Raw genomic sequence first — 27205 nt, 5'->3', positions numbered from 1 at the left:
GTCGGTTCATACATTGATTTGAGTTTTTTTTTTTTTTTTTTTTTTTTTTTTTTTTATAAAGATTCTTCTTTTTGGATTAAAAAAGAGCAAACACTAGACAAACCATTACCTCAAGGCTGTTCTTTACTTATACATACAGAGCTACTGGTGGCTCTGTGTAGTTTCAGAAGAACCAGACGTCTCTGTAGAACCAGTGTTTTTTACTTTCATGACTTTTAAATGCACAAGATCAAATGAACTTTTATCATTTGGCGGTGAAGCTTTCCATGTATCTTTGTTGGACACCGATACCCATTGATGGTCTAGGTTCAAATCCTGCTCAAATACAAACTGTGCGTCTCCATACTGCTATCTCTACATAAAACAGGGAGATCAGAACAATTATAATACATTTGATGTGAAAACATTTATACCAGAGAGGATTCTGCAGCACCACAGCAGAACCCCTTCTCGTATTATTGTTGCTTAATAAAGTAGGTAGGAGATATTCTCCTTTCTACCCAGTTAGCTAAAGAGTGAAGAGAAAAGAAAAGAACATATCTGACAGTGAAAATATGTCCCTGGTTCATAGTAATAATACAATAATCTCAGTCTGCAAGAATGTGTCTAAAATGATAATCATCTACATTTTAAAAGATTCATTTTCCGATTGATTTACATTATGACATTAAAAGGCATTAGGCATAAATAAAATCATCAAAGCTGCTGCAATTGTCAGACACCGTTTTCATTTTGAACCTCATCGTCTAAAGATGACAAGGCAAAATAGGCTAAATCGATTCAAGGTTAGAAAAAAAAGGCCCAATCACGAGCGTAGTCCTTCGCTCAATGGAGATTTCAAACAGAGATTTCAGAGCTGATTTCCCACTGCCAATTTCAGGGACGATATTATGTGTGTGACCTCCAGCTGTAAACTATAAATTTAGAAGTCGGAAATGTAATGGTCGCCTTCACACCGCTGCGGCTCTCAGCTTCTGCTCAGCTATGTGACGTCCATGTCCGTGTGGGTGTTTTGCAGCTTTTCCATTGACAGACAGTGTAATGATGCCCTGCGGATGAGCCCCGCTGGGTCTCTGAGCTGCCATACACCGATCTCCTTACACCGCCAAGGAATGTCAGTCAGCTGCCCCTCTGCACGGCCTCTCCTCTCACCTGTCTCTCTCTGTGTGTCTGTGTGCTTGTGTGTGTGTGTGTGTGTCTGTGTGAGGGAAACCGTCTCTGCTGGCACACATGGCCATGTATGTCTGTGTGCTTGCCTCTTGTCTGTGTGCGCTTGTGTGATTTCCTCGGCAGGCTTGGCTAAGCCCATGGGGCTGGTGGAGGGACCTGGAGGCCTCGGCCAGGGGGGAGCTGCTGCCACTCTGGGCGAGGACAGTCGTGACGCCGAGGGGAAGTACGAGGAGTACGGCTACAACGCCCAGCTCAGTGACCGCATCTCCCTGGACAGGAGCATCCCTGATTACAGGCCCAAAAAGTAGGTCTAACACTTTGCCTGCTGGCTTGGTCTGTCCACTCTGGTTCTCCTGATAGATTTGCTTTCCAATTAGAGGAATTGCTATCGAACTCACTAACAATTTTCACATCTGCAGGGAGCTGTACTAGGATTCCCCGAGTAGTCCATCCATTCTTTTTTCATTTTGCCTATTTCTAATCAGGGTCAAGGGAGGGGGAGGCTATCCCAGCATGCACTGGGTTTTAGGCAAGCAAATACCCTAGACAGAGACTTTTTAAAGTAGAATCCTGGGCTCTCCATCAATTATCGAGAACACCTGAAACACTAAATGTGGCAGCGCTGTCAACTTTGATATTTATGACAGGTCATGCAAGTCTGGGGCAACAGCTCCACAATGCTGCAAGCCCACCCAAGACAACTGGTGGCCTGCACAGAATTGACAGAGATAAAAATCTAATGTACTGTTTAAGTTTTAAAAATGTTCACTCTGGCTCAACGCAGTGTCTGACATGACCATTAAAATGACAATGACGAGGGCGAAGCAGAGCAGAATCTGGCTGTTTCTTGAGGCTGTGGATAGCACAGGTGTACAAGCATCAGTGTCAAAATGCGTCCAAATGTTGAGATGTTATTGGTCTCAGTAGTTTCTTAGCAGAATGCAGCAGGGCTCTGGTCCTGTTTGCCGTGATCCTCCTCTGGCATTTCAAAGATGGTGCCCCAGTGCCCTGTCTTATTAAAGAAAAAATCATAAAATCAAAATATCATGTTGTCAAAGTTTCCCATTCCATTTTCCAAATAGGAACAGGACTTGACCACCTTAATAAGTCGTACAATGGAGTCAGATAAACTGGGATACTAGACGTATAACAAACTTGCCCAGATCCAGATGTGCATGTAAAAGTAAACTTTTTTTTTTTTTTTTTTTTTGGTGAATGTTTTAATAAAAAATGGACTAAATAAAATATAAATATAAATAAATATAAATTTGATCTGATAATACTTGAGTTAGTTACACCTGAAATGTTAAAATAAAAGTCATATTTTAAACATACACAGCAAGTGAAAAACTAATGACCACAACGCTGCTGCCTCTGAGTTTCATATGCAATGCCAGCACATGCAACTGGATTTTTCCACATTTAACAGTGCAAATGTGGACGTGGGAGCTAAAGAACCATCCCAAATGAATTTGATGAGGACGGGCCCTTGATAAGTCGCTGTAGCCGATCACAAGGCTCGCCCAGTAGCCCCATCTTCGACACCTTGAATCAGGGAACAATGCACTTTAGCCACATTTGTACTGCAAACAAACTTTGAATCACTACATTTTTTTTTCTTTTTTTTCATTTCAATCATTTCACAGCAGCTGTTGTTCATTTTGTACCGTCTGGCAAGCGCCAACCAACATTTTTTACTGGTTATTACAGTAACTGAAGCGCATGGATGGTTTGTAACCCACTTGGCATTCCAGAACACCTAATAAAATTGTGCATGTGTAAACAAAAACAAAACAAACTCCCGGTCGAGCCTTTTCACACCCGTCATTTTGACATGAAATAGCAGGTGTTACTAATGACAGTAATTAAGGTTCTGTTCCATTTGGGCCGAACAGAGCGACGGTCATGCTGTTGTTCATGCTGGCTCACTGGAAAGGCTCTGCTGCATTTAAATGGCACACAACCTTAATTACTGTCAATAGTAACACTCGTGTTTACCCGCTATTACATGTCAAAATGGCTCTAATGCACAGGTAGGGACTGAAATGCTCTACAAAAAAAAAGTTGCTGACGTCTTCTCCTCATCTCAGCCCCTCCTCCTCCTCCTCCTCCGTGCGTCCTCATCATCCTCCTTTGCTCGCACTTTCCTCCTCCTCTTCCTCCTTTATGACTCGCCCCATCCTTCCCTCAGTCAATCCGGCTCAGTCTGTATGGCCACGGGGCATCTCAGGGTACCGCCTTGGCCGCGGGGAGTCGCACAAAAGGAAATTGCTTTAGACACGCGTAATCCCAACATGAAAGTACATTGTCGCACACTGCCAAGATGACGGCGATAGTTAGAGAGCTAGTTCATAACGAAATAATAAAAGGCATCTTGCGGTAGTTTCTTTTTTTATGAAAGAGACCCAGCGGACACCCGGCGAGCAGTCTTAATGGTCTTTTTAAATAAATTTTATATTCAGAATGGCGAACTACATCTGTGATACAATGACTGGGAGTGCTGCAGGAAGTGAAAGGGGGCGGAGGGATAATCAGGGCTGCCAGTGGCATTTATATCACACAGTGTCACAGAACAATGCCGACAGCCAGAGACACTGAGAGGAAATCTGACGGCCAAGAGAGGTTTCTGTGGGCTTTAGTGGGGATAACAATTCATTTCATCCACATCGCTTTGTTCTTAGCTTCTTTTCACGCCCGGAAAAATTAGACATGAGCGGAACGAGGAGGAGGAGGGCGAGTAGAAAGGAGTTTGCTAATTAATAACGTCAGCTGAGAGTGCTTCTGGAATGGAGGGGTTTTAGGAAATTACTTTTTTTAATTGACTAATTCAAAAAAAGGGGGATGTTTTACAAAAAGGGAAGAAAGTGGATTTTTTTTTTGGAGGGCGGGGGGCTAAAGTGGCAGTTTCTACATTGTAAATGGTGCTTACTGACTTACTGTTATATTTCCCCTAGTTTCATGGGGTTATGACAACATACTGCATAATTTTTCAAATCTTTTGTGTTATTATGATTCCTCCTGGTCTGCGTCTGCATGAGCTTAAATCCTTTTTTATATCAGTTTCAGATGTAAGGAGTTGTTTGTAGCCCCACAGACAAACATACGGTCGTGAAGCGTAACCACAACATGGAAACGGCTCATTTCAAACAAGGCAAAGACTACATGACAGCTAACCAATAGCTACATGTATGATGAAGATTTAGCACGTGTTGTGGAACAAAATGGAAATCAATGCGCTGTGAACAGACTTTACCTCTTGCTCTGTGTACATTATTGAAACCCAAACAGTAGGGAAACATGAAAACCGCTTTAACTGTTTGTAGGGCAGGAATTTTTCACAGCAAAAAAACAGATTTTCTGGAGAGCACAACCCGCGTAACGGTGCAATTAAGTTTTCAGTGGCTCTCGTTATTGTCAAAACACGAGCCGGGAAGGTAGCCTCGGCTCTTCGCCGCGAGAAAGACAGTGGAGTTTTTCTGATTTTCTAACCCTGAGTCTGTGCTGTGGTCAAAAGGTGACTGCAGCATTGCAGAAGTGAGTGTAAGTGTAGGAACCCAGGCACCTCTTGTCTAATGGGCTTTTAATTGAACAGCAGTCATTGAGCAGAGAGGTCTTTGATGACTACAGGGAAGCAAGGCCCATCGCCATGACTGAGCGATCCACACACTCTGGCTCCCTGCAAGCTCTCCCTCTCTCTCTCTCTCTCCCTCTCACTCTCTATGCAGTGGCTATGATATTGATCCCCTTTAAGTCCCTTTACCTTCATAGCATTTAAATCTACCTGCCTGCTGCAAAAGCAGTTCATAATAATTAAAGCTGCTATTGTCTCTCCCGTGCAATTTGGATTTGTCAAGAGACCAAAAACCTGTAATCCCCATACACCGCCCGCTATTGTGTACTCATCTCTGTTGCCCTCTACAGTACTTCCATTGGTGATATTCTCAACTGAGCTACCAAGGGACTTCAGTAGGCTTTATATTAAGGTGACTCAGGACCCGCCATACGCCTACGCCTAGGTACAATAACAGCTCATTGAGTTGTGGAGAGAAAACTAATAATGGCACACAGGCTGGTAAGTTTGCTCAGGACAAATCAAATAAATAAATAAATAAATAAATGAATAAATACTGAATGAAACTAAAGGGTCACAGGTCGATTAAAAAAAAAAATGCAATGTAATGCATCTATCTGTCTTTCACCCTCCAGTCGACCTCGCCCAAGAGGATTCCCATTTCAGTTACAGTAATCTCGATGGCATCTCTATTGTCACTTTGCCGAAGGCTTGATTTATATTATGTGAAAATAGTTGTCAAAGCCCAACTATATTGAAGCACAAAGGATGTTGTGATTCCCCAAGGACCACTCTCCTTGCGTTTGTCTATCTGCGTGAGGGTGATAACCAGAGGGCAGCACGAGGAAGGCCAGGCAAACAGGCCTACCTCATCTCCTGAGCCTCTGATACCGCAGAATGGGATCGCAAGGTCTCCGCGGTGCCCATTTGTAAGCAGGAGCTCTCGCAGCAAATTGTTGCTCTTTCCAATGCCAGAGTTTATCTGCTGGACAGGGGACGGAGAAATGACAAGCCAAACGATTATCTTTCTGAGAGGAGTGCTCCCCGAATAGAAAGTTTGCTTCGGTGTTTCCTACGCCGCGCAGGTTACGGGAGGTTAATGTGAAATTTCACAGCGAATAAGAGTGGCCAGCAGGGAAAAGTCAGATGGAGCGGCCGGGGGGGGGGGGCGGCGGAGGAGGAGAAGGGGGAGGTGTGATGGGAATAAGTCTTAATCTGGCGCTCTGTTTCTGTCAAAGCTTGTTCCAGGTCAAATTATGAGCGCTGGCCAGTGAGCTCAGTCCCATTACAAACAGATGAGTCGATCGCTCATCCTGTTACGGCCTTACAAGGCTTCCCCGCTCCTGCAGACAGGTACAAATTTAAGGTTGAGCGATGCCCTAAATTGGATCCAGTAACTAGGGCAATGGAACTACAATATCACTTTACGATCTCGACACTGAAATCCAGCCCCGGACCACGGCTCAACTAGAAGCGATGAGGGTGCCTTGCCCCCTCTGACTTTCACAAGATATTACTATGGTAATATTCATTAAACACAGGCCCGCCGTGAGACATGGAAAACGAAGAGGAACAAAACATACATCATTCTATTTTGCACAGTTGGCTGTGTCTCTGCAAAGGAGAGCCACAGTGCAAAAAATACCCCCTCAAACTCACTGCCAGATTTGTCATCGTATTTATAGACCTGGCAAGTCTGATTGAGAGAGGCAATAGAGAAAGCCGTGAGAGGGAACAAAGGAAAGTTGCTGAGGGAGAGCAGGAATGCATGGGGAGGGACTGAAATGATACAGCGAAAGGGTTATCAATCAAAACACTTATGCGTTCACTCTCACCAAGACAGAGCCGGAGCGGGGCTTAAAGTATAGATAGATGTACGCAGCGTACTCCATCATAAACAGGATCTGTGGTTCAGCTTTCCTTTTATTACCTCTCTCATCAAATACATGTGGGCTGCAGTGATGGAAATGATTAATAACAGGGCATGAAATTAAGCTCGGTTCCAGAAAAGGGAGCACTGGCTTAGTTGGCGAGCACGATTGGGCAGCAGATCCTCAACCCAGTGCGTACATCTACGCCATGATTTAGTTAAGGTGGCACACAAATTCCATTAATTTAGTCAGCCGCCTGTGTTCCACTTCTTTGGCCGCACCTTAAAAACCCAAGGCTTTGTCACCGCCTCGGCCTGCCCGTGTGAACTCTTACCCTCTTTTGCTTTCACAGTCCCAAGGCTCAGTCAGGCAAGCAGATCTTTAGCTCTTTATCTCACTGACAGAAGCAGCTAGCTAAAGTAAATAGCACCACCGGCAGCGCTATGAGCAAACCTCATCCAAAAAACCGATTGCATTGATCTTTTCCAAATGTACCACCACTGCCACCACATCTAGAAAGGAAATCATCCTCTAAAAATTACAACGTTAGGGTGTCTAGAGAGAGCTCAGGACCAGATGAGCTCACTACTCTATGTGATGCTCAGCCTGCTGATGTGATTGCAAGGTCCAATCCATAGGCAACTGACAAGTATTCTCTTGTCCCTCAAATGATCACGCATGATAGAAGAGTGATAGGTGAATAATAGACAAGACCAAGAAGATGAACAGAAATGGCCACTGCAGAAATCCCATTAACTGCATTGACTTTTATTGTACATTTTACCGTAAAGAAGTACTCACTGTATGTTCTTGATTTCACAAGTAAGTACGGTGCCATCTGTTGTTTCTCCCAGCGTAATTGCCAGTTTCTCTCATGCCACTACTCATTGTTGGAAGGTGAGAATCTGCTAACACAGGCCAGCCAGCCACACACATGCACACACACACACACACGTGCCCATAGAGAAGCCAGTGGCTGTGAAGCGCGGGGGATCCAATGGATGGAGAGAGGAGGATGTAACGTTAGCACCGTGCTGGGATCCATCTGCTGTGTGGCCGCCCCCCCATGGTGCGACCCCGCAGATACTGCTGACTCAAGCTGACATCCCAGTTCACCAGGGTACCAGGGCTGTGACTACCAGTAGAGTTCAGATGGCTCGCAGCGAGTGAGGGCCAGTCCAGCAAACTTGATATGTCATTGACCAGCCGTGCTCACGGTAATGTCCAAGGTTTAGTATCTACAAATGTCATACTAATACAATACTATGCAAAATGTGAAAAACTAGCATGCAAGTTTGCAATGAGAAAAAAAACAACAAACCTAGAAGGAACTTGAGGAAAACTATGCAGCGATGTCTCATAAAAAAATCAGTGTGTTGCTTTAAGTGTTACCACACTTGACTTGGACAGCTTTGTAACAAATTAAACGCACGGGGGTTTGATGTCGGTTGGGCGTCCAACTCTGTCCACTCTCTCTGAAGTTACACTCCTGGCACCAGATTTGTCAGCAGGTTTAAATGGATTGGGACTCCGTTCAAAACTTAGTGGACTGTTAGACGCTGCTGAGTGTTCCCAGCTATGTAACACCGAGTGCTACAGTTCACTGTCAAGACCCAGACGGCAGCTTTGTCTGTCTTTGTCCTTCTTTTTGGTCCTTAGACTTTCACACTGCAAAACACATTTGGTAAAAGTACCACGTTTATAAAAATTAAATATTGAATTCAATCTCTTGCAGTGGTATTACAAGAGGATTGAAAATTCCATTTATCTGCTAAGCCAAGCTATTTTATTTTGGGGGGTTTTCACACCTATAGTGTCAGGATTCTGTATTTATGGAGTTTGTGTGTCGACTGATGGACTTTTGTTGAACTTTTTGCACTCTTGTGCTGTTTCCTGGGCTCTGCGCTAATGTTTGGGACTCTTTTGTGTTTTGGTAATTTGGTTTTTGCACTGTTTTTGTCCTTTTGTAGTCTTGTCTTGTAGTTTTCCCTTGCACACCTGTTCTGTATTGATCTTGTTTGCCCTGCCCTCATGTTGCTCCCTGCCACACCCTCATTGACTTCCTCGTTAGCCAACCATTGTGTTTCCTTCCCGGTTCCTGGGCCCTCCCACTCTAGCTGTGTCTTGTTGTGGTAATTAATCCTTGTGTAATTATACCTGTGTGCTTCCCATTGCTCTTTGTCAGTTTGTCGTCATTGGTCCCTGCTGTTGCAAGCCTGCCTGTTCAATTTGCCTTCACCTGCCTAACCTGAGCTTGGGAATGAATAGTTATTTTCCCCAAATCCTGCTCTTGTTGTTTTCTGCGTCTGGGTCCACCTACCTGAATCACCTGCCACTTTGCTGTAGTTTGAATCAGTGGAATAGTTGATAGTGTGTTGCATGGTTCATTTGCTTCGGTTTGGATTTGCACAGGAAAAAAAAAAGGGGAAAAAACAGGAAAAGCCAAAATATATCAGTAAAAGCCATGTGGGAGATGTCAGCTCGCTCATTGGCTCAGACAGTCATCGCTAGTTTGAAAGGTAGAGAAAGAAAGTATTTACTTCCGAGATGTGTTTTCCCTTTTTCTCACTTGATTGTGCAAACACATTTAGCCAATACATAGACATTGAGCGCCCATCAGCAGCCTTTCTTTATTATTGCAGTTCTTGTTGGGGCTATATACCAATATATTTCCTTGTTGCTACATGTCAACATTTGCTTCATTTTGTTCCAGCGTTGCTAACTGCTAGTTGTTAATGCTACCGAGCTTCTTTTTGTTATCAATATGAGTTCACAGTGCGCACTTTAGCTACGGGAGCTGCTTCAGCCCAAAATGCACAGTGCCTCCCGCAGTTGGGTCAAGACCGGGCTGGTTCACATTCACACCGCAAGCTGAGAGAGAGCACCTCCTCAGCGGGGTCGCAGTCCAGTTGTTTTGGTCTGCTGCCAAGTGGGATTGCTGGTTTCACACCTGCCCAAACAAAAAGCACCAAGGTATTAAATGCACCTGAGCTTGATTCAACAGGGCAGGTATGAGGATGCCTTTAAATTGCACCAGGCAGCTGCGCTTAGTGTCTGAAAGAATTTCACGGCGCTAAAACACAGGCATCGTTTAAGGTGTTAAACTCTATACTTTCGTGTGATGGCTGATGCTGAAATTCAACCAAAGGAACAAGAGAAATGCAAGATCTTATGCTGATGAGTCAAAACTTGTCTGAAGGGAGTGATGCTAATTGCTGTTTAGAGAACAGTTTGCATGTCATTCTCGAGTTGTCATTTGTCACATCCCGTCGGAGGAGTCCAACTCTGTGATTTAGGCTGAGAAGACAGGTGGATTTTTGCATAAACATCGTGCCTTGAGCAGATTTAACAAGGAATCACAGCCGTAGTCTTTGTCTTCTATGATCACATCTAATAATCTAAAGCATGAGTCTGATCAATTATGATTACACTCAGATGTAGTGTTGCTTGATGCTAAAGCAGATCAATATATTGTGTAATTACAGTTATCGTTCCAGGGTGGGTTGTGAAATATGGCACTTCTCTGTGTTTCAGACCCCAGTTTGCCTGATATTTCCAGTTTGATCACATGATAGGAGTTATTGAAAGACAATGGCTCTGACAGATTTGTTTGTACTGTCAACTTTACAGTTACAAGTATTCCATTATGGCCAACATCCATTGAAAATCATTCAGCTGCAACAATTATAATTGCCACCTCATTATTCCCACATAACGACTCAACACTGTTGAATAGGATATGTTGAAAACATGGATAAACAGAGCGTAAGCCAGTGAAAAGTGTTTGCCGGCCGTTGCGTTAGTAACGTAATTGGGATGGTGTGGAGCGAATCAGAAGATGACGGCTGTGTGTGTTCACAGTTGCCATAGGAATAAGCTGAGCTCTTCCGTCCAGCCAACACTGTCAAAACTGACTTCAAATCGACAGCGTGCCTCTGAGAGAGAAAAAAGAAAAAAATACTGTGCTTCACTGGAAATAAAGGGGAAGTCCAGCAGACGTTAGAATCAGGATTATCAGCAACCAGACTTTGACCACAATAGCGAGTGTCTGTGTGAGAGAGACAGAGAGAAAATGTGTGAAAGAGAGAGAGAGAGAGAGAGAGAGAGACAGGCAGAGTGAACGTACACTCATTTGTATGGTGTATTTTGCAGTTCATTCCATTAACTGGGTCATTGAAAATGGCAACATGAAATCGGATTCCAATCACTGCACCACAAAAGCGGTTACCATGGCGTCCTTGCATGAGAGAAATGGAGAGAGAGGGAAGGAGACAGGGAGGGAGAGAGAGTGATGGAGAGGGCAAGACTGAGTCTGTGTATGTGTGTGTGTGAGAGAGAGAGAGAGAAAGGGAGAGAGACATCGGAGCCCTCTAATCAGTAAGTTTTTTTAAAATGTATTTTTTCATTTTGGAACAGATTGAGCTCCTGCTTTGTTAGTGGAGGAGGAAGATGAGGAGGAGGAGGAGATGGAAGTGCAGAAAGAGGAGGAGGACGAGACAGGAAGAGGAGGTTATTGAGGCCGTTGAGATTAAATGGCTGACTGACAACCTCTGATAGATAACTAGCCATAAACATCCATAAAACACTTGTAAGTCAAATTAAATGAAATGACATCTATAATGTTTTGTGAGTGCTGATGCAATGCTTCGGTAAGCATTATGCATTCTATAAGGCATAATGGCTTCATTATAAACCCTAATGAGAGCCCCTGCGCGTTAACCAAAACTTCACGCAGTCGTCGGCCCGTCAAGCCCCGGTGTCATTTCAGAGAACATATAGCTGTTCTTTTCTGCACTTTTGTACATGGGTTTGTACATGGGTTTTGTCTAGTATAACAGCACAATCCTGCACCAGGAGTCACAGTACATCCAGGCCTGGGAGCTGCAGCTTCACCATCAAATGGAAGTGGGCCTTCAAACAAAATCTTAGAAGAGTACTATTTTTTGCCATGCTGGCTTTGTGCACCGAGGAAAAATGATTCAGGACACGTACTCTCTTTTTTTCTCTCTTTTTTTATTATTATTATTATTATCAGGGGGTGGTGGGGGGGGTTATAAAGCTGCATGCACACTGAGAATTCAGTTGGTTTGCTTTGTTTCATCTATGATTAATATGAGGGGTCAGGGAAGTTAAAAACAGTAATTACAATGCGACGCTGAACCTTCAGCTCTTTTACCAGAGAAACTCTGTGAGTCTCTTTGACTAGCAGAGGGAAACGATGAATCTGTTCTCTCTCGGCACATCCAGCCTGCGACCTGTGTAGTGCCGCGGGTCTCAAAGGGCGCTGAGGACACCCAGAGGTTCTTCGGCGGCTTCCAGGTGTCCTTGAGCGGGTTCAAGGAGGGCATGAGGGGGGTTTCCGAGGGTCCTTGAAGGGGTTGCAAGATTCCTTCAGTGGGGTTTCACCTCGAGGACTCTTGTTAACCCTTTTTTTGTCTTTCTTATATAGTGTTTTCCCTTATTCCTCTCATTCTTATTTTACTGATACATGTACTGATATTTTCATTCATAATTTTCAGTTTAATTTGTTCAAGTAAGCATTGGAATGGTTGGGTTTCATTTGCACATATAACTGTTCTCACTTAAATCCGGTTCTTTGATGTATCCCTTCGCTATTTGCTGCTGTAGCGACCCAATTTCCCACAGGGATCGTTAACATTTTATCTAATTGAATCTAATTTCATTCACTAGAAATTAGACCATTTCCAGAAGTGTAAGAATGATGATTGTAATTATAGTTTTCACCATTATCTTTTCCCATACAGAGTAGACAATTACGCTATTCCATGCTAAATCAATAATAACAAAGCTCTTCCCCTATGGGATACCTGGGACATAATCTTATCAAATGGGGGTTGATGAGGTCTAATGTGTGTCCATTTGAGGCCCAGTGACATGAGCACATTTGAGAAGCCCTGGTCTAATGAAATCTATTTATCAAGGAGCAATATGCAAAGACAAATTCCAGGTGGCGTACGCTGTATAAATAATGAATTTTCCTCTCAACAGGTGTAAGCAGCTGACGTACCCAGAGGACCTTCCTCAGATCTCTGTGGTCTTCATCTTCGTAAACGAGGCGCTGTCGGTCATCCTGCGCTCGGTCCACAGCGTGGTCAACCACACGCCAGCGCACCTCCTCAAGGAGATCATCCTGGTGGACGACAACAGCGACAGCGGTAAGGCTCAGGCTCAGGCTCAGGCTTATGATTCAGTGCGAGACCTTGACCACAGATGTTATCAAAAGGTATTATCAAAGTATGATTTGCTTCATAAGGTACAGGAATGAGCGCCAGAGTTTAACAATCGCAGGAGGGTATCTTCATATCTGAAATGGTCGGGCCACAAATAGCATTTCATGTGCGTTACAGCAAAAGCAATAACAGGCTATATCTCTGGCTGATATATCATAAGCAATGATTTAACCTAAGCCTATTGCAACATTTATATTTGCTGTTCTAAACACCTGGAGTCAGTTGTGTCTGGGGAAAAGTCTGGCGCAGAGCAAGTAGCACACTTGCTCTGCTCTTGGTTTGTTTAGAAGACAGAAAAGAACTGTGAAGCCGTATTAGCCACCATGTTTGAGCAGACAAACAAAGGAGTGCCATCGACTGAAGCTTCATTAACAGAAAATCTAAGGAAAAACGCATACCTGCCATATTTTGATTGACAGGTGATTTCTGTGCAGAATGTAAACACCACAGCGATGACAGCATAGCACCAAAGATAATTAAATTACTAGTTTGTACAACCCCATTCTCAGGCTAATTTTCCCAGTCTATCTGGGGGTTGGGACCAACAACCATCTGGTTATAAATTTCTTTTTGGCCGTTATTTGATTGTTTCTCATGTCCAGTTATATCCACTCAGACTGTAGGACCCATACTTTATCATTGTCTAATGCTGTAGGTGTGCTTATTCAATTGAGACAGTCACCCCATTTATCATGTTTTGTCTTCCTTAGAGGAATGTGGACCAATGCTCCATACACCAGTGAGTTAGTCTGATATGTTTTGAATACTGCCAGAGCAGTCAGCCTCCCACAAAGCAAACAAAAAACCTTGATCTAATTAGCTAAGCTCCTTATTCTAGTTTTTGTACATATTTGTGTACGCGCATCGGTGTCGTGTCTGTTCTTCGGTTGCGTGTGTGCACATGTGTACGTGCTGTTGTGTCATGGTTAAAAGACTGAGAGTTTAAGGGATAGAGAAGCCCCGAGGGCGTACTCTTGAACACCAGGTTTTAAAATAGCAAAAAAAAAAAAAAAAAAAAAAAAAAAAGGAGAGGAAAGGGGATTTGCCTCGTTCTTTTCTAAACTGATGCGTACTACTGTCTCCATGGCGATGTGGGCGAATGTTGCAGTTTGCCTCCACACCAGGACGCCCACAGCAGCTGACAATGCTCAGCTCCGCATCCCAGAAGCCTTCCTGTTTTGAGAGGGAGGGACAATGAACTAGATTCCAGCCGACACTTGGCCCTCCTTCACTTGGCACAGAGTGGCGGCCCAGCCTCCCTCAGGCTGGCAGAGAAAAAGGGCGCATAAATAACATACTGAAAGAAGACCGAGCAAGAGTCAACATTGGCACATCCCCACTCCCCACAGAGGCTCTTGAACAGGCAGCCATTTAAAGCCAATGAACAGGCAAAAATGGCAGCCAACCCCTCCTCTAATCATGTGGGATGAGCCCGCCTACTGGCCGGTCTTCCACCACTGCTCTGTCCTGCGCTGGTCCTCCTTCAAAGGTCTGACTGATACAGGTTTTATTTAAACCTGGTATCAAAGCTACCAGTGGCCAAAGTTTTTTTTGCCAGCATCTTCAAATTTGGCCTTTTTCAGGCATAGCAAGCGACATGTCGTCAGCGTCTCCCCGCAGCTTTGTTCTTTTTAAGGTGGAAGAGCCTCTGAAACAGCATTAAACAATCATGGGACCCCAGAATTCTCAGGTGAAAATCAGACTTAATTAAATTGTTGTATGGTTTGGAGCTACTTAAACCAGATTTATCCCCCTCACATGTTCAAAGGCGAAGAATTCATTTTGGGAAAAAATGCTGTCAGGCAATTAAATGACTGAATAAAAAATACGTGCAAAGAAAATGTATTTTTTTGTTGTCTGTTGTAAATGACAACTGACTGATATCCCTTAATTAAAGCTTGAAGATTAAGCTGCACGATTTTTATGTCAAATCAGTCAGATTGATAGATGGACTCTATTAGATGGATCACCAGCATTAGATTGTTAGTGTCTGTTGTCTCTTAGACTGCCTTCAATACAAAGCAGCATTAAAAAGCTGGCTTGGTTCAACATGTGTGCAGTTTATAGGATTTATGTGAACTAAAGTTATTTTTTTTCCCTACTGCCAATGTGTGATAGTAGTGTGACAGAATGCAAACTAATTATGGTCTAAATCCTACTATATGTTTACTTATTAGGAGGGCTGATAGTAATTTGTGCAGATGTGGGAGCTGTTTCTTGGGCGCTCCTCTGGTCTGACATTAGACGATTAACATGCAAGCTGGACTGCTTGACCTTTTCCGGACGGCTATGCCTGTCCTTTCTCATTTAAACACGACTCAGCGACATGAGTGGAAGTACAGCCACACACACTCCTGGCATAATGAATCACACGCAGGAAGCATGTTTGCCTTGTCACCGCGACACATATCCTTCGCCCGGGACAGCCAGTGACATTTATTGGTGGCTGAGAGGTTCATTCACAGGACCGGCTCCATCAGGCTGAGCTGAACTCACATTCCACTTGATGAACTTTAGCTGCATCTATCAGGCAGGATAACTCCTATTCACCGTTTCATATTAGCTGCAAGGGAAGGCTTAATGAGCCTCATAGAATTCAATTCCAGCAAATACCACAACCAAATTGATAACTCAATGATTCATATAATGAAAACTGGATACAAACTAAGACCCAGTTAAATATAGCTCATAATGTTCACTTCAAATGCAGATGAATAGCTGTAAACATTGCATATATTAAATATGACTGAAGCTTGATGTGGATTTTTTCTCATTAACATACTGCCAGAATTTGTGTTGATGCATCCTAATGCTTTCAAAAAGATTTGATGGTCGCCATTAACCATGCAAGCACCAATGAGCTTCACTTTGTTCGCTCATTTGTTCAATTTTGTCAGAGTTCTCAAGCGTCATTTTTAAAAATTTCCACTGAATGAATCCATTGCTAATTAATCAAGTTTCAGAATGGTTTCATTAGCTAAATGTATTAGAATTTGGCTTGGTAGCATTGTTGCAGAGGCATCACATGATCTCACATACAGCGTAATGGGATAATGCCAGACATCCAATACACAGTAGACTGTTCATATGAATCTGTAACAATGCATGCAGTATTCAGCCACTAGGTGCATTCAGACAGTATGGCGTGCTGTATGTCTGCAGCTGTGGAAGTGGTAATGCAGCAGTACAATAAAAAGGACAGTGTATAAAGAAGTGTATATCAAAAGCAGCAAGGAGGGACAATGAAAAAATACAGACAGAGAGCAGTTCATCGTGGGGTTACAGAGTGAAACCCTGTCTGATGCTTGTTTTCACAATTCATGTGTCGCTGATTCAGAGAAAAGCAAGCACACACTGCCAGTGCTTAATTTTAAATGAAAAGGATGTAATAACATTAAGAGGTGTCAAAAAAATGCAAACCAATTTGCTATCATTTTGTTTCCAATAAATATGTGAGGAGTGGATAACCTCCATGAGGGAGACATGCCACAGCACAGATTATTTCTTCAGCGCACAGGTCTGCTGCCAATACACAACGCCTACAAATTTCCTTCTTCTAGTGAGGGGCTTATAACGCATCATTTATTTCTGAGACCTTGTTATGCCAAAATTAGGAGTATCAGTTTACTTTTGGCTGCGGTTATGTGAATATTTTATGACTATCACATCATTTCTGGGCAATTGCACCAGCCTGTCTGTGACCAATCAATGAATCAGTGTCAAACCTGTTTCAGTATCAGTATCAGAGACAAGTCCATAAATCTATCTTACTGCATAAGCACAGAAAAAAGATTTCTTGAAAGAGGCAGAATGAAATCTCTGTCTTCTGAAGGTGTTATGAATAATATTATTTTAAAGGGGGAGGCGCCAGAGCTTTGCAACTGTGCAACAAGCAACAAGCACCTGAGAGGTGTACTGAGATCATGCTGGATCTGACAAAAAGTGAATCCTCAGGTACGGGTGGTCTGTGACTGTGACCGCATACAAGGCGGTATGTCGGGGGTAAATAATTCAAACTTTGCAGCATGGAAGTGAACCCAATGGCCTCACCACTGTTTAAATAATCTAATGCATCTTCAGTAGCCTCCCACCGTCTTTCATTAACACACTGGTTTCAATAGTCTTCCATTTTGCCTGAGGTATTCACAGGGCTCTCTCTGTATGGTGTACCATATATTCATTTTATATTCACAGTATGATGGCTGGTTATTTATCCTCTGCTGTGTTGCACTGCCAGTCCTTTAAAATGTATTCCTTGGTCCCTAACTCTCCTGCCATGGATGCAGTCCAACCTCTATTTGCTAAGATCAGAGGGAGGCCCATAACTTTTCTCCTACCCAGCACACCCCAGTAATTATTGCGCTCTAATAGCTTTCATCATATTTTTGCTGCAGGGTAGTCTAGTGCGAAGACAGACTGCCCACTAACCGGGATTTCACAGGTTAAATTCTTGCAAGCCATTGAAAAATCAAATTTCTAATTTCTCTGTGTGCAGCGGCACATGATGGTGGATAAAAATTTAGACAGTGAACTCGATGCCTACCTCCTGACATCACTACTGTACATCATAACAATTGTTAGGCAGGAAATCCACAGTGCAGACAAAGCAGACTTGTACGGCATGACAAAAATGGTGAATATGTGGGTGTAATCTTAGGGCCAATCTCAATTCGCCCCTTATCCCTACCACCTAACCTTCAGTTTTGCATGTTCACCGGTGGGTGTAGGGAGTCCCAATTCTTGCTGAGCTAGAGAAGAAGGACAAAGGGCTAGGGCTATAACCACCAAACTGAGGTTTTTCAGGCTTTTAGGAGAAATGCAGAAGTGCTGAGAAAGAAATCCATAAATGTAGTATATATTTGGAAATGACCAAAGTTATAAAATCAGTCGGGATGTGTTAGTTTAATGCAGAAGCAATGAAATATGTAATTGGCTCTTTAATTTGTGAGAGACGTGACAGTCCAGTATTACGACTTATTTCTATGTCCTGTGAATGAGGTGTAAAAATTTAAGTCCAGCAGTGAATTTAATTTGTGCACCTCCCTGTCCTCTGATGTCGGTTCAGGGCAGTGTTAGTTGCTACGGTTACAGGAACGCTGTCCTGTCCTGTTTGGTGCTTAATACAGTAGTCTAAAGGAGTGCAGTTGTCTGGTAATGAAGCATTACCGTGCTGTTTTGTCTAAATTGTCTACCCAGATTCCCCCTCTACTGTAATGCTAAATGTTATTTCAACCCCTCCTGCTTATGGCCACTACCACCCAGCCGAAGACACTCCGAAACTATAGGGGTTGGGCCAAGGGAAGGGAATTGGAATTGGTTAGTGTTTCTGTTTTTTGGTGTCACTGGAAAAATTTGAAAGACTTGCCATTATGGTGGAGATACTTTCTGTCAGACACATCCAAGCACAGTCAGAAACACATTTTCACAAAGGGGAAATTGAAAAAAAAAATAAATTACTTTATTTGAAACATGATTGGAGTTTGTGAGTGGCTTCATTGTCAAACTGGTACACTTTGACCGATTTCCTCCTTTTTTTCAAGTCTCGCCAAGGATGGTCACAGTTGAAAATAAATAACACTGTCTAATTTTAATGAAGGTTTGCACATTGCATAACCGCCGCTGGGCTCGCTGCAGCAAACAACACAAACAGATCCAGATTGTTTGGACCACCGAACTTGAATGTAAAGTAACTGTCGGACCGTCGGACTGTGATCCAATCCAATCCAATCCACTTTATTTATATAGCACAATTTTGACAAACACAAGGTTTTCCAAAGTGCTGCACAACAAGATAAAACACCACAAGATAACACAATAGGAGCAGAATAAAAAGGTAAAATACACAATAAGATCACACGATAAAATAAGATAAGATCAAATAAAGTAAGATAAAATAAAATAAAATAATAAAAAGAAAACATAAAAAGAAAAAGAATTGATGTTATGTAGATGTTATGTTATGGCCAGACCTTTATAATTAAGTCTACTGTCTTTGTTTTTATCCACCACCTATGGGTGCACTGTGCAGCCTCACACATTGGTGGCTTCATGGCAGCTATTAGTAACTGCTTGAAAAATTTGAACTTTGATAATTACATGTCATCAATACACTACCTGGCTGGTCTGTGATGCTTTATAGAAAATGATAAACAAGGTAAATTAGTTAATACTGGTTAATTCAATTCTGTGTAGAGAACACCTACTGCTGGTTAGTAAACTGTCTTTCACTCTTGCATTTGTCACTTCATTTGGGTGGAGAAGTGACTATATTGCAGAATTTAATTTGGGCAAATAGGGTGAATCTGCTGGGTCTAGTGTAGATAGGACTTCTCTGTTGCAGCACCACTTGCGATTTAGGCTGATGAGGTTTTAGGCTGACAAGTTTATTTTTACACAAAAATCTTGTAGCTTTAATTATTTAAAATGTCTGCAGACTCTCCTCTCAAAATATCTGCCCACCTTTACCGCAACCAGGACCACAGAAAGACTTAGGCAGAATCCAGGCTGCTATGACTCACTGGCTGCTTGAATTTGGTGTCAAACACTCAGGCCAATTTGCCTCACAGGTCACTGCATCCATATTCACATGGTCCCCTGCAGCAGTTTGCAGCTGTACGTTAAGACTTGCAGCAATACGTTAAGCAAGAAAAAAGAGAACTGGCAATCATTCCCACTCAGTCACAGAGAGAGGGATTAGACTTTTCCCGCTTTCGGTGGTTAATTTATGCTGGGAACCAACCCTCAGAGGCTAGGTGCGGATGCTGTTCAGAAGGCATGTGGCACAAGCTGCCTTATTAATCTCTCCCATTGAAAGTGGAGCGCTCTGCAGTAATGTAGAGGAAACACTCCAGCAGCCATCTATCCTCCAACAAAACAGACAGCACTTTGCGGAGCTTGCTGTTTACCTTGCAAAGTTTGAAGACAGGCATGCTGACATGCGAAATGGTATAATCTAGCAGGAATAAAGTCATCAGATTTGGAGTGCACTAGAAAGTCATAATGTAAAGCAGAAAGTTGAACTACTGTGCACTGTCCTTGGGGCATTGTTGGAGATTTTTTCAGTTACTCTTGCATAAAGCTCTCAACGGCTAATTAAATGAATGCTGCCTTCCTAAATTTAGATCTGTCTAGCTTGATCTGATTTGATGCAATTGACGAGTTCAAAAACAGTGTGAAGCTGCACAAGGCAAAAGGTTTTTGGTGTAAAAATGCCACCTGTCTCATCAGCCTAAATCACAAAGTGGGGCTATAGCAGAGAAGAGCATGTCATCCCCACTAAAAAAAAAAAAAAAAAAAGATGTTCCACATTCACCCTGTGTGATCGCTTCTTCACCCAAAATTGAAACTTGATGTTCTTTCAAGGATGAAATACAAAGTGTTCTCTAGACCGCAGTGGTTTGTCCAGTTGGATTCTACATCTACGTTTGATCTGTTCTGTGTTTTGTCCCTCAAGTGCCCTTTGGTATAAAACATCAGAATTTGGCCAACAAAATTTTGAAACTGTTACCTCTTTCTACCATGTGAAGCCACCGGCATGTGATGTTGAACTGGCGTTATCAGGCATTAGCATCTGCTACGGCTGCCAGGTTCATGTTCTCACACTGTCATTTGAATGTCACTTAGAGGTGGATTCTCTCTCATCTGCCTTTTCCAGTGGAGCTGAAGTTCAACCTGGACCAGTATGTGAACAAGCGCTACCCGGGCCTGGTGAAGATCGTGAGGAACAGCAAAAGGGAGGGCCTGATCCGAGCAAGGATACATGGCTGGAACGCTGCCACAGCTCCTGTTGTGGGCTTCTTTGATGCCCATGTCGAGTTTAACACTGGCTGGTAAGAGAGGGTCATGTTAAATACAGCAAGGTCCTACCCCTCGCGCTGTCTTCTCTCACCTTTGTCTTTGACTTTGTGCTTTGCGTTTTATATTTTCAATACACGGGCTGTCATCTTAGATTATTATCCGTGAAATATGCAGTGCAGTCTTCCCGAGGCATTTTGACGTAGTGCCAGGCCAAGCAGTGAACATAAGCCCTGGCAATTGTAACTGAGGCAGCACTTTTCACCAGAATGACCCTTATTATGAGTAAGGGTTTATCGTTAATAAGCTTTCCCTTGTGCATCTCTCTCTAAACTGTGAGCAGTGGCCTTTGGGTAGAGCCGAATAAAAAGACATCCCAGTTTAAATGACACTACCTGTCTAGCAAATACACACCTCTGACACGAAGCAGAGCCAAACACTGTTACAGGCGCGCACGATCATAATTAAAGAGGGAGCAGAGCACAAATGTTGTGTATTTCTGCATTATTTTACTCGCAGGCTCTGGGCTTCTTTCGCGTTATGAAATTACTTCTGGGGGTCTCAGTCCAATGTCTGGCTGCCGCTTAGCTTTACCACCAAACAAGTCACTCAAACACTTGTAATTGGCACCTAATTTGAGCCTGTCATCCTGTCAGCATTTGAAGATGGAGCGTAGTTTTTTTTTTTTTTTCCCTGGGAGGCTGTCTGGGAGGCAGGCGAGAGCAAGGGAGGGATGGAGGAGGGGGAAAGGTGGGACGGAGGAGGGGGAGGGCATAGCGAAACATTTGGGTTATAAATTGTTTACGGTGTCCCTGGCTGCGGTTCAGCCACTTCAGCTAACTAGCTACCGCCACGCTCACATATCAGGCCTCACAGGTTGCAAACATGAAAACAGGGAAACACTGTTCCAGTTCATGAAAAGAACATGAAAGGTCATTTTATACAAGAATATTCAATGTTTTTATGAATATAATACATAAGCACACTGTTTCTCTCTCACTTTCTTAAGATGACGTGAAGCCCGTGAAAGCCAATGTCAGTATGACTCTGCATGCGCAACCAAATTGAAACATGCTGTAGCGAGGGCTGAACCATTGATCGAAATATTATCAAAATCACAATGGCCAAGTACAATATCCAAATCATAGGAGCTGCTATTTTTTTCAAGAAATCCCATTATAAATGAGATATAGTGGTGTCTACAAGGTGTCTACAAAAAAAATGGAGTCTGTAAATTGAATTCTCCACATGAAAGGAAGGTTTGTTTGGTGCAGACTCCAGCAAAAATCACATTCTCATCATTTTAATTCAAGGAAAATGAAAAATCGATACTTAAATGATCAATCCCACTAAAATCTTGAGTAATAATGCAATTGCAGTATCTGTCAAAATAATTGCAATATGATGTTTTTACCATATCGCTCAGCTCAGCCATTTAACAACCAAGGCAGTGACCTTTGACCCTTGCAAACGGGGCACTTGGTCGTACAGTGCCTTCATTGTTCCCCCTCCTCATGCTGTTTGAAAGCCTAAATGGGAACCGCAGGCGTGGGGGCTGTGCAAGGTGAGCCGACCAGCCGCCCAGCAAACAAGCAGCACTAAGAGAGAGGTTTGCATCATTGCCCGCGTGCATTACTGATGATAATTGATACCCCGGTGGTTCCCTCATCTGTTTCCCCATCTGTTCTTGTTCAAAAATGGATGCGCCTTCTGTGCCCCCACACGACCCCGTCACCTTCTGTAGGATTCGTCCTTATCGTTTCCTGTGTTCGCCCCGTCCCGCCACCTCCTGTTTTACATGCCAAGTCTCAATTGGCGAATTTCCTTTGAGTTAGTTCACCGGCTGCCGTCAAATTACATGCATCTTAGTCTCCTTCACCCACCCACCCCCGCCGCCCCGACGCACAAACACATACTCCCCCACCGCCCCCCTCTTCTTTTGATAACCTGTTGCCTTTGTTCTTTGTTCCAGCGCATCAGATTTGCTGGTACGTGAGGGTATATTTGCAGGAGTCAATGAAAAGTACAGCTGAATCCTTGTGATTTTCTACAAGTACATGCTGGGTAAAGGGGATATAGCAATGGATGAGATGACAGGCATCTTGATTCCTAGTAAGATGCTTGTTTGTGTTGCTCGGATTTCTTTATGTGTGTGTGTGTGTGTACGTGCCAGTTTGTGTGTGTGAGCGTGTGCATTTACAGTATCTGCAGAGTATACAAACACTCTGGCGCTGGCCTTTATTCAAATAGATTCACTCGCGCTATCTATTTGTTACAATGGGAGAGGCAACCTATTTATCATAATATGATTATTCACCACGGCACATACAGTGATAAGTGAGATGGATGGTTCCCCTACATTTTGTGATGAGCCTCCCTCAATGACCTTGTGCACACCGCCAGTGCACAGAGCCTTCCAGCTTGTTGAGCCAAAGACAATGCTGCCAGCCCTCAATCGCGATGGTGTGATTCACTGGCACGGCGCTCCCCCTGGGGCGCTGTACATTTGCAGGGGAAGTGTAGATTCACATTACTGTTAAAACAAGCGTAATTGCATCATACTGTATAGCGAACCTGACAGCTGGTTCACGTTCCCTCATGGTTATGAGTTATGCTGGGTTATGAGGAGTTAACAAGCAAGCGCGTCTCATCAGCGCAGCGATGGTGTCTTATTTCCAAGGCTTTGCTCTGCCTTTATATGAGGATATGAAATCATTGCCTATCATTAATCCAGTATTGCATCAACTAAATGTTCACAATCCATCTCCCCCAATGCCGCACATCCATCCATCCTGAAGACACAGGTTGTCCATTCTTGCTTCAGGCAGGGCCAGTCTCTCCTCACTCCCCCCACTTTGTAAATAAACAGGATTAATGGCAGGAAATGGGAATGCGTTGTAATTATGAACTACTGTACGCCACGCTTGAACCGCATGGCTATGGTGGAGAGCCGCAGATAAATTGATATTTATTTGGTTTTTGAAATCCTGCACTGTTGCAATCTCAGGTTATTAATGATTAATGATTAGCAGTGTAGCTGCCGCTCCCTGCTGAGTGTGTGGTGGAGATAAGAGGGCTGTCATTGCAGGCGAGGATGTAATGAAATACATGGTTCAGAAACCAGCATTCTGATGACTGCTGGATGCACCAATGCCATGTGACCTGGTGAATTTCCCTACAAATTAGAGAAACTGGTGGAAATAATAAGACAAAAAAAATGCAACCTCCCTTTTGAATTATGAAACATGAGATGCAGCATCAATACCTGATAAATATTTCCTTTATTAATGAAAATCATGGAGCGCTATCTACTTGAAATGCCATGCATGAACAATGGTATTATTTTAAATTCAATAGTACAGTATGTAGATATCTCAAGAGCTGGGGAAATATTTTTTTCATCTAAAGTGTAATGCGTCTTTCCTCGTGCTCAGAGTGGCTGGCTGTGGCTCAGTGTGTTTATATCTGTCTTGAAAAAGAGAGCGGAGGCTATAGCCGCTTACACGGTGAGTGCTTCACAGAGCACGGGCCAGGCACACTTCCAAAAACACCGAAACAACAGAGATTTATGCTGCCTTTACATTTGCATCATATCATCCACATCCTGCGCTAATGTATTCAGAAGTAGTATGGAATCCCACATTGCACTGTAAGAACCTTTTCCAGTCAGTGCCTCCGCGTTTCAGTATCTACTTCAAAAGCCCTGACACCATAATGAACTGGAATACCTGCACCTTCTGTGGATTGTGCATTTTTTATGGGACGCAGGAGACTGGCCAATTTTAATATGAGCTCTACATATACATGCCTGATCTTTTCAGTGGAACAGCCAGGCAGGAGGGCTGGACAGCCTTAGATCTATAGAGACTTAATGCGCTTGAAAATGGCTGGAGGCACTGGAGGCTTAGATTCCTCTCATCACACAAAGTCCTCCGCATGCACGCAGATCACACACATGCATGCTACTTGTGTGCATCCTCTCAAGCATACAGATAATTTAGCTCATAAATGAAAGCTACAGTATGTCAAATTGAAATTGTCTCTTTTTTTCCGGCATGGGTAGCTCTGCTGTGTTTGGTCCAGGGCAGAATTAAAGATTTTTTTATTTTATTTCAGGCACTTCTTGGGGCATGGTGGGAATGCAGCCAGATCCCATTATCTGATAATTCTCTATTTGACAATCTTTGCCCAATTCAAGATGCAAAGTTCCATTAATCTCTAAAAATTAAATAAAAAAAAAAGTTGTAATCTCGCAAGGCCGTGCTGCAGGCTTTTTTGTCAGCATAGGACAAAGGTAGGTCAGATAGCGAAGCATCCTCTGAGATTCCTGTGCAGAGTCAAGCACACACAGATTGAGATCACAGAGATATTTATTCTGGCTTATGATGTTCCAATATGACACATCATCCCGTTTGTTTAATGCTGCACAGTGTGTGCGCAGCCTGATTTGAAGTTGTCCAAAGGTACAAGCTATTAACAAGGACAAACAGTCACCCAAGAAGAGTTAATAAATCAAAAAACCTTCTCCTACAGTTTGAACCACAACAAGAAACAGCATGGTGGGGCTCACAGCAACACCAGTCAAAATGTATTCATAATATTGGATGATGAGTCATTATGAGCAGGGGGGCGGAAACTCCTATTGGAATATGAAATTGAATATGATTTGGTCAGATGTGGATGAATAACCCCCTTGGTGGTATGCAGATAAAATGGCAGATAGAGGAGGGGGACAGGCTCATAGCACAGGCTCATCTGTCAAAAGCAGATGCGTTCTCATTTCCAGAGCGTCTCTATCTTATCAACCGCGGGATCCCTGAGGTAGCTGCTAGCTGGCTCTGGGGTGTTTGAGGATCTCAAGGACGGAGGAAGATGAATGGGAGACATGCAGAGGGTTGGATGGCACAGGGGTCTTCTCAAGGTTAGGGAATGGAGAAAGGAGGTTTGCCAGCAGCAACACCTCGGCTCGTGCTCGGAGGTAGTCACACAAACAAGCTACGTCAAGAGCTATATAAGGCTCAACGGAGGCTGGTTAAATAATACCTCTTCAAGGCTGCAGCGAAGCCTTTGCTGCAGCACATACTTGTTGTATATGAGACATTGGCCTTCGGTGGCCAGGGTTTGCTCATGCTGTACTTTTCAGATAATGGAATGACTCAATGAGTCAAAGTAACATGACTGCTTGCTGGGCAGCAGCTTTAAAACATCAAAAGGTTTCTAACAGAACTCACTCGGTCGCAATTGCGGTAGTAAAAACTCTCAGCAAAGGCCATTCATCTTCAAAAAGTTGTTTTTGAAGTTTAAGTTTCAGATTCAATATTAGCTGTTTTTCATCACAGAAAGACAACAACACACATATGTAGCAGGGGGTGTACTGTTCACCGTTTCACTGGCACAGTAGAGCTTACTACCTTTTAATGTTGCATTTTCTCATAGGGGGAAAAAGCACAAATTAATGCCTCTCTGAAAACCCTTTTTTTCCTTCCCTTTTTGTTCATTTTGATGCCTACCAAGTCCTCCAGACCATACAGCCAAATAGGTTGTTTATTCCAGCTCTCTAATACAACCCACAACAGTGTCTCTAATATGACCAACAGGGGCATAATTACAGAACCGCTTGAGGTCGCTTAACTTTAAAACGTAACTATAGGTCATAATAAGCTGCTGTGCAAATGCCATATGGGGTCATTTTTTGCCGGAGGAGAATCTCAGTTTGCCATATGATGACTATTGACTGTAAGTCATGGTTTACTCCCCTTTTTATTTGCCACGATATCACTCCTCCTGCACCTACATCAACATCTATGGGTGTTTAGAAAGCCAGAAATGGCAGATGCAACGGGAAAGCTCTCAAACAACATTATGCCTTCATAATAAAGAAAGAACCCGTCCTGCCATCTGCCAATCTTTTAGAATGGCGACTGAAGTACTTTTACCAACCGCTCTGACGTTATTAAATGATAGCTTTCTCTAAGCACTGCTTCCCTTAGTCATATTTTACTGACATCATCACATATAGTTCCATTTGGATCCATTCCCCCCGTACTCTCTGTCCCCTACCTTCCTGTGATAAGGAGTAATTTTGCTTTTGAAAGATAAATGGGCTGGGATTTTTTTTAAGACTTAGATGGGGAGAGAGGGAGGGAGAGACAGCAGGAATCAGACAAGAGGAGACAGAAAAAGGAAGACAGTGGGTGGAGAGCTAGAGGGAAAGTTGGAATGTGGGAGTAATTCTTGTGAGATACATTTATCATTTCGTAAGTGCAGCTTCCTTGTAGCTATAGAAGCATATGATATGAAGAATTCAGCATATGCATTGGCTTGGTTATTCTGTCAACATGCAGATGACTGGGGCCAGCGCTGGCAGTAGCTTCCATTCTTCCCTGTGCCGCGTCCTGTAGTGCAGGCAGCTATGGCATTGATGCGACTGACCACTCCAACGACCATGAGCACCAGAAATCTGCTCTCCGTTTGTTGTGCTATGAAACAAAGTGTGCCGGCCAAAGCAGCCCCGGAGCAAAAGCCATGCGATGAAGAATGGCTTTGGA

General features: G+C 43.3%; 1 protein-coding gene across 1 annotated transcript in view; it reads left to right on the top strand.

Annotated features, from left to right (window-relative positions):
• Positions 1-27205, top strand: part of galnt9 (polypeptide N-acetylgalactosaminyltransferase 9) — an 85214-nt gene that overhangs the window by 12517 nt on the left and 45492 nt on the right. The window contains exons 2-4 of the mRNA XM_030060258.1: positions 1294-1474; positions 12622-12788; positions 20518-20692. Coding sequence (XP_029916118.1) covers positions 1294-1474; positions 12622-12788; positions 20518-20692 — 523 coding nt within the window. The remainder of the gene's footprint in view (positions 1-1293; positions 1475-12621; positions 12789-20517; positions 20693-27205) is intronic.

Source organism: Myripristis murdjan, chromosome 9 (genome assembly GCF_902150065.1).
Source record: "Myripristis murdjan chromosome 9, fMyrMur1.1, whole genome shotgun sequence".
NCBI classification, from domain to species: domain Eukaryota; kingdom Metazoa; phylum Chordata; class Actinopteri; order Holocentriformes; family Holocentridae; genus Myripristis; species Myripristis murdjan.
This window is presented reverse-complemented; position numbering and strand designations above follow the sequence as displayed.